Raw genomic sequence first — 8,270 nt, 5'->3', positions numbered from 1 at the left:
CTAGAGTGCCCTGATCCTGATTGGGGCCACTGGGCACCACTGTTACAAAAGTATTACACAATAGTAAAACAAGATTTGTCTGAATTTAAAAGAAATGAATTCAGAAATAAAATTGATATACAAACTATCTTAACTTGAAGATAGAAAAATAGAACTGCTTCTGAACATTTTTCCTATGATGATAAAGTACTTTTTTATTCATAATAACAAAATTATGACAAAATGCTCAGGGCTACATCTTACTCTTAATAGTAATCAAATGTAATCCTTTCAAATAGGAAGTATTTTTCTCTCATGAAAATATACTATTTGCATTTCCCTGCTAATACAGTTGCCAGATTCCCTGGATAACTGCAAGAACTTCTAAGCAGTAGATTCATTTTCCCATTCAAATTTCAGAAAAGAATATATACATTTTAAACCCTTGCACAGTTCCTTAGTTAAGTGTTTCATTTGTGTGAAATTGGTGAGCTTAGTTAAGTGTTTCATTTGTGTGAAATTGGTGAGACACCAAAATAAAATAAAATAAAAAGGTGCTACATTAATTTTGTAGCAGACTTGCAGTCCTTTTTTCTGTTGGGAAAATTCTGACAATCACACTAGAAACTATAGAGCCATTGAATACTATGCTGTTTCCTTTAGAATCTCTGTAAGAGAGAGTTGTTTAATACTTACCAAAGGTGTTATATTAAAGTTATAATAAACAGATACTTAGACTTCTGACATTCATCTCAACAGGATTTACTGAAGAAGTAAAACCATGTATAGTTAATATGAAATCAGTGTGTGTATGATTACATATGTTCTGAATGTTTTCATTTAATATCTGGGAATCTCTCCAGATAGCCTACGTTTGAAATCAGTGACTATTTGTCCTTTTAAAATAACATTCTAAAAGGGAGATGACATTAGAGCAGTTGCAGCTAATCAAGATGCCCTCACTTGTGTATTCAGTCTGATTGATTAATGTTACTTCAGATCTTAGTAACAGACTTTAGAAAAGTTAAATAAAAAACCTGACAGTTTATGAGTCTGTTCATAGCCAATCACGAGCCAGCATTTCTTTTTTAACAACATATACATTTCATTACTTGACCAATTGGATGAATTCACTTCCAAATGCACCTCAACAAGTTTCCTTTGCAAGCTGTCACTTTTTAGGTGTATTTTGTCTTTATATCAAACTGCCTTTCAAAAGGATGTCAGGTCAGAAAAGGATTGTGGGCAATCCAACAAGACAATCAGATCAGAAGAATATATAATATATAAGCAGACTATAATAATTTGATCAGAAATTGAAAAAAAAGACCATTTCTGTTGAGCTGTCCACTTTTGATAATCTAATTTTTCTAAAATAAAACCCCTCATATATTGATCATTGTGTCATATAAATAGATTCATTTGGTTGCCTTATGAAGCCAAATGTACCAAATGAATATCAAAACTCATTGAAAATGTCAATATATCTTAAAATTGTATGTTGTGGTACAAAATTCCATGCATTCATATAATCTATTTACCAACCATGTACAAGTTTAAGATACGTTGAAGTTCTCAACGGGATCTGACACACTTTATTGTTGAAGCAAATGTGACATTAAGATAAAGAAACTATAAAGAAAATCTGCATATAACATTCCTTACCTTTTGGGCTGCAGAATACATGCTAGCCATTTTCAACTTTAAATTAAAAGACTTTTACTATTTTCATGACATTTTATATAGCACATAAAAATGCATGTGTAATTGTTCACAAAGAGGTGCTTAGTAGCATATAATTATAAAAAACCTTGCATTTCTGATATATTCAGTTTGCTAAAAATATGTACTAAAATGAAAGGTAGGATGCAGGCATGGTATAAGTGCATTATCTTTGGTAAAATGTTCTCACTTTATTTATAACCATATTTGCGCTGATATCCATTTTGCGCATGGTCTGCTATTACTTATGCCAACAGGAGAGATTTAAGTGAATTTAAACAGTATTAGATTATTCAGTACAATCATGACTCTCATCATACATTCTTTAAGGATGTTGCTAGCACATAGGGGAAAATGGGTGAGTTCTACTCTCTACTGTGACTTACTACTGCTTTAACACTGTAAAATAACTTTGCTAATTCTTGCCATTAGAAAAAAATATTTTTTTTTAAAAAAGCAAGGGGTCAACATGATTCTGAGACCAGTAAATTCTAAAAAACTGAAGTAAAAATATCAAGTATTTTGTAGTTTAATACAATTGCTAAAATAGAAATTTACACTGGGGCTTAACTGAAATGTGATACTATGATCCATCTAAATAAATAACAAAAGAGGACCACAGAGAACCTCAACAAATCTCAAGATGTTCAAGGGATGGTCAGTGTTAAACGATCACTGCCATGACTAACATCTAACGGAAGGCTCGATTCTCTCAAACCATTGACATCAACAGACATCCTGCTTTACAGCAACGTAACTGAGAGGAAAATCAGGTTCTGATTTTAATGCAGCACTCTTCAAGGACAGATCAGAAACTGTGAAGTCACAATAGACTTAGGATGTTCTTCATTATAACTAATTATATTAACAATGCAATCTTTTTAATCTGAACCTAAGTTAACCATACAAGATTACATTTCCAGACAGATATTAATTACACTAAATCAGTTTGGATAATCAAAGGAATTTTCAATATCCCTATGACATTCGGAGACTCCAGGTTGTGCTGTATTCACACAAACACAGCATATCACCACAGCTCATGGGGGGAACCCTGCAGCATTCACTTCTACCACAGAATCAAATCTTTGTATTTACCTTTTGCTTATTAAATATTTGATTTAATACTGGAAACTTTGGAATCATAATTCTGATGAAGAATAAGGACTTAAATGTTTTTGTACATTCCTTGTTTCAAGTACTTTTTCTAAAAAGAGAGAGACTAACAGGCAATAGCAACACATTCTGCTGTTACAGGGCTTGATTCTGTTTTGTAACCCTATTCACTGAAGCAGTTCTCAGTAGCCACATTGAAGACAATGAAATAACTTACATGAGTAAGGGTGAAGGATCAGGACTACCATCTCAACGTAAAAACACATTGTGTCTAATCAAGTCTTAGTTCTTATAGAAATGGAAATAATACATTGGTAACAGTCAAAAAGGAAATTACATTTGACCCAGTATTGACCTCCTGTTATTTTCATTATCATCAAGAACAAAACAAAGGGATAGCTGTAATTACTATAGTAACCAAGTCTGATGTTTCAATCATTCTCAATGAACATGGCACTTTCAAAAACAAAATTTGCAAGTTAAAAAATAATTCAGATTCCAAATTATTTAACCTTGATGTTTAAAAGGGTTTAATGCAAAACTGCCCCGAAGAGCACAATGATTTTTTAAAAGGTTTTTTTTATTATTAAAAAAAGTGATAAAAATGGAAGATGCAAAAGTGGGGAGAGGACTAATACACTTAATATGTGTATTTGCACCAGCAAAAGTCATGCTCTTAATGAGTCATTAGTGACTTCATCACTGATCATTTATGGTCTTTATCATGTACAAATGTAGTAAACCACTTTCCACTGTTGCAGTGCCCTTATATGTGCAACACACATATTAAAAAGTAACAATCTTAGCGCCCAATATTCCTAGGGGCTGATCGCCCTTAGATTCCATAGTAAGATCAGGCTTCCAGTCTAGAACAAAATATGCTCTTCCCAAATAATTTAGTGGTCAAAGTCTGAAGAATTTAGAGAGTCTGTTACTTTTTTGCTTTCTTGGCTTTTTTCAGTATATCACACTTTTTCCTGTTGGGACGCCGGCATCTTTCATCGATGCTTGGTATACATTCATAATGCCACACTTCTTCCATTTTCTCCACGGGGTAAACTGCTTCAACATAATGACGGATCAATCTGAGTCTGGTGGGATCAAGTTGCTTCTTGTTACAAGCACCTGAATGGTTATATTGCAGTCTGAGATTCTCTGGGGTAAAGAGCTCTGGAAAGAGCCTTACTAGAAGCCTGGCAGCAAAGTTTCCCACAGAAAGGCTCTGCTGTACTATCTCTCTTACCTCTTTATCAGATAGCATGTACAGAGAAGGCACAGGGAAGTCTGGGGAAGGAACGACAAGTTCATCAAGTGGTATCTTGCAAAAATCTTTGCTGCTTCTTTCTGGCGGCAGTGGTGGCCCTTCAAACTCTTCTCTGAATCTTTCTGGGTTTATTGCATAGGTAAGAAATTCTCTCCTCTCAGGCCCCGGAACATGAACTTTCCGCTGCTGTTGGTATGTGCGCCTCTGTTCGGTATCCCTGCGTCGACATCTCTCATCAAGCTTCCCAACAAATTCCAATGTCCATACTCTATCGTTCTTTGCTCTTGGGTACAATATTTGCACATAGTGTCGAATTAATTTAATCCTGCTTGGATCAAGTTGTTTCTTGCCTAGTGATCCGCTACAGTTGTATTGCTTCCTTAGATTTTCATGAGTAAACAGTTCAGGGAATAAGTGAACAAGCAATCGAGATGCAAAATTTCCTATGGACAGACTGCTTTCATATATATTTTTAATTTGTTCCTTGTTCAGCAGGTAATCCGGGATAGGAACATCAAAATCGGGAGGGGGAATGTCAAGTTTATCAAAGTCTATGGGCACAAGCCAAATCTTTTTTGACCTTCTTCCTGGCCTTTCATATTCAAAGCTGTCTTCCACTTTTATGATAGATACATCATCAGGCAAACTAGAAGAATCATAGCAGTCGTCTCTCATCTGTTCACACTCACTCCCATCCATATACGTACTTTCAAGTTCATCATTTATTCGCTGTGCACACTGCTGCAACCACGCCTCCTCTTCCTGCACATCAGGAAAGTAAATTTCTGTGTATCTTCGAATTATCTGAAGTCGATGAGGATCCAGCTCTTGCTTCCCAGAATCTCCATAGCAGTTATATCTTTCAGCCAGGTTCCTGTGGTCGAAGAGCTCAGGAAATAATCTGTGTAACAAAAACACAGAAAATTCCCCAGGGGACGAAGCTTCATCTAAAAATTCATTGAGATCCTGAGCATCCAGAACATAATCTGAGGTGGTGGCATCATCCCTGTCCAGAGACAAAGCTTCCCCCTGCTCTTTATCCTCAATGAAATGAGACGACTCTACCTGTTCAGACTCATAAAAACTGGATGACTGCACACTTTGCTGACTATTTTCCATTTCTCTTTGCGCCCAAAACCTACTGAAAAAGTCATTAACTTGAGGCAAACACTCCACCTGCCACACAGCATTGTTCTTCACAGAAGGATAACAAACTTCCACATAGTTTCGGATAAGCTGCAAATGAAGCGATTCAAGCTTCTTTTTGTTAAGGAAGCCACATGTGCTGCAGCTCCTGTTGAACTCCTCATCGCTGAAGAGCTCTGGGAAAAGCTGAACTAGTAACCGACAAGCCAAATCTCCACCTGATGTGCTCTGATCCATGATCTGTTTGAGTTCTGCAGCGGTTAGCTGGTACTCTGGGGGAGGCCTGAACTCTGCTACAGACTCTGTTGGGCTGACATGCTTTTTAATTCTGCTGACCTCAAGAGACAACAGGTCAACCTTACTGTGAAGCTGAGTCATATTGGAATTCAGGGTGTTGAGGGTGTAAAACATTTTCTGTATCAAAGAATATATGTTTGGATCAGAATCTGCGGTGGAAGCTGTAACAGCGATGGTAGCAGCAGAATCCCTTTTGCGTTGATCACTCAAATTCCGCAGATGGCAGGGGCTGCTTGGATTGACCTTTTCAAATAGCTCATAAGAAGAAAACTGCTCTGCCCCTTGTGTGCTCTTCTTCTCTGTAATTTTGTGTGAGATGCCATACAGGGGTTTCTTATAGGATGGAGTGGTCACGTCATTGAAGGGTTCTTCTTCACACAGCCATGTTATATTGGGATTCTTGTTCTTGTTAGGCTGCTCTACAGTTACCTGAGCGGGTGACCCAATATCTCGGTTCTTCATGTTTGAAATAAGGCCCTATGAATCAACAAACGTCGTATTAGTAAGACAGTTTGCTTTAAAATAATAGCTACAAATTTGTGTTCCACAGGTAGGCGTCATTAAATAAATATGCATTGCCTAATTTTCATTAATGAACCCAACTGTGCTATATAAATCAAGTTCATAAATGTACTGAAGGAAAACAATCACCAAACATGCTTTACAGGGAAAGTATTATTTTACTTCTTTGTTCATAACCTCTGTTATGGGATAACTACACAATCATAATACTTGGCATTTTTACCCAGAGAGCTTTAAATGCTCATCATTACCTCCCACTTTGTGTCTGAATTCAGGTTTTCTGATTCCGAATCCTGTGATCTAGCCACAACCTCACTGCTCCCCCAACTGTATTTTAATGTTTCATTACTCTTCCTACTACCACTCAAGGAGGACATTGTGGTCCAACAGCCTTGACAGGTGTGTTAATTTTTTCTCCTTTGGCTCTGAAAAATGTGTGCAAGTATTTACCCCCAGCAGTCCAATTCAGGGACAACTCTATGATACCAACACAACTTAACCCCCCCCAATATAATTAGTGAAAAGGCCTTTTAAAAATGAGAGTAGAATGATCTATTTCTGAAAGGCAGAGACATTTATATTCATTGAATTCTTCATGGTTCTAAACCTGTTAGTAGTGAACTCTTTAAGAATTCATGCTATAAATTATTTTTAAGCACTGCATTTCCTAACCGTTCCTCATAGTTTGAGTTCTGAAGCAAATGTTTTCATTAATTCACTGTAAATATTTAGCTCATCATTTATTTATTTACTTTTTTCAAGCACATGGATATTGTGAATAACTCCTAGAAAATTAAGTAGGTGAACAACAACAAAAAATTACAATACACAGAACTCAAAAACATGTGAGAACACACACACATTTTGAATCTGACCATATTGAATTTTTCCCCAGCTTGCTAGACAGAATATTAATTAGACAAAAAATAAAGAACTTGCATTAAAATATTAAAAAGCAATGGAATACAGACTATGGGCCAGAGGTTAAGAGGTGATGAGCAACTGTAAGTCCCATCCTAGGATCAGGCCCTTAGATGGCGGATCTTCTCTGAAAAACAATAGCGTAAAAAAAATGGCAGCACCTTCTTACTCAGCTAATCTGCTTCCTATGTGTATTCACACTCATATCTGCTTACCCTAGTGACAAAAATAAGTTTACACTACTTTTTAGTCCTATAAGTAATGCAGAGCCCAAACATATAGGGGAGATCAAGCTGGGTTCTACTCTACCTCATGCACCATCACCAGAATAAGCTAAATTCCAATTACAGTGCCATATCTTGCCCATTTACACAAGTGTAACACCACTGAAGGGGTCTATGGGGTGCCCAGGGAGGGGTAGTACCTCTGATCGGGGGACTTGTCGTACCCCTTCGGGGGTAGTCTGTCCACTTTGGTCCCCACCTGTCACTCAGCTCTCACCTGTGGCTCCAAGTAGCTGCAGCATGCGCAGCGGCCACACCCTGGGCAACAGCTTCGACACGCCGGCCAAACCAGGTGAGTGTAACTGATGGGACTCAAACCCTCAGTGAATTAGGGATATGCCTACCCGCATGCGACGTCAGCTCCGGCGGACTGGGCGAAAGAGATCATTATGATCCAACGGCCAAGAAGGTGGTTCTGCAACGCTTTGTGGAAAGCAGAGGGCTTAAAAAGGCACAAAAGACATCAAGGCCATTGTCAAGGTTTCTTTCCCCACTTTGAACTTTAGAGTACAAAAGTGGGGACCTGCATGAACACTTCTAAGCTTAATTACTAGCTTAGATCTGGTAACGCTGCCACCAGCCAGAAATTCAGTGTTTGGCACACTCCCTGTCCCCACCCCAGACTTTCCCCTCCCTGGGCTGCCTTGGGAGGCTTCACCAATTCCCTGATGAACACAGATTTAAACTCATCGGATCTTAAAACAAGGAGGAATTAACCATTCCCCCTCCCTTTCCCCCTTACCAATCCCTGGTGAGTTCAGACCCAATCCCCTTGGATCTTAAACAAGAAAAAATCAATCAGGTTCTTAAAAAAGAAAGCTTTTAATTAAAGAAAGAAAAGGTAAAAATCATCTCTGTAAAATCAGGATGGAAAATATTTTACAGGGTACTCAGATTCATATAGCCTAGAGGAAACCCCCCTCTAGCCTTAGATTCAAAGTTACAGCAAACAGAGGTAAAAATCCTTCCAGCAAAAAGAAACATTCACAAGTTGAGAAAACAAACATAAGACTAATCCG

At 37.6% G+C, this 8,270-nt stretch overlaps 1 protein-coding gene across 5 annotated transcripts in view; it reads right to left on the bottom strand.

The window, feature by feature from the left end:
• Window positions 1–1,857: 1,857 nt before the first annotated feature.
• The window catches only part of BEND3 (BEN domain containing 3), a 29,557-nt gene continuing 23,144 nt past the window's right edge, over window positions 1,858–8,270 (bottom strand). For all 5 annotated transcript variants that reach the window (XM_050951363.1, XM_050951365.1, XM_050951367.1 and 2 more), the window contains one exon: window positions 1,858–6,001. In XM_050951363.1, the coding sequence (XP_050807320.1) occupies window positions 3,749–6,001 (2,253 nt within the window). In that variant the 3' untranslated portion in view covers window positions 1,858–3,748. The remainder of the gene's footprint in view (window positions 6,002–8,270) is intronic.

Source organism: Gopherus flavomarginatus, chromosome 4, assembly GCF_025201925.1.
Source record: "Gopherus flavomarginatus isolate rGopFla2 chromosome 4, rGopFla2.mat.asm, whole genome shotgun sequence".
Lineage (NCBI taxonomy): Eukaryota > Metazoa > Chordata > Testudines > Testudinidae > Gopherus > Gopherus flavomarginatus.
This window is presented reverse-complemented; position numbering and strand designations above follow the sequence as displayed.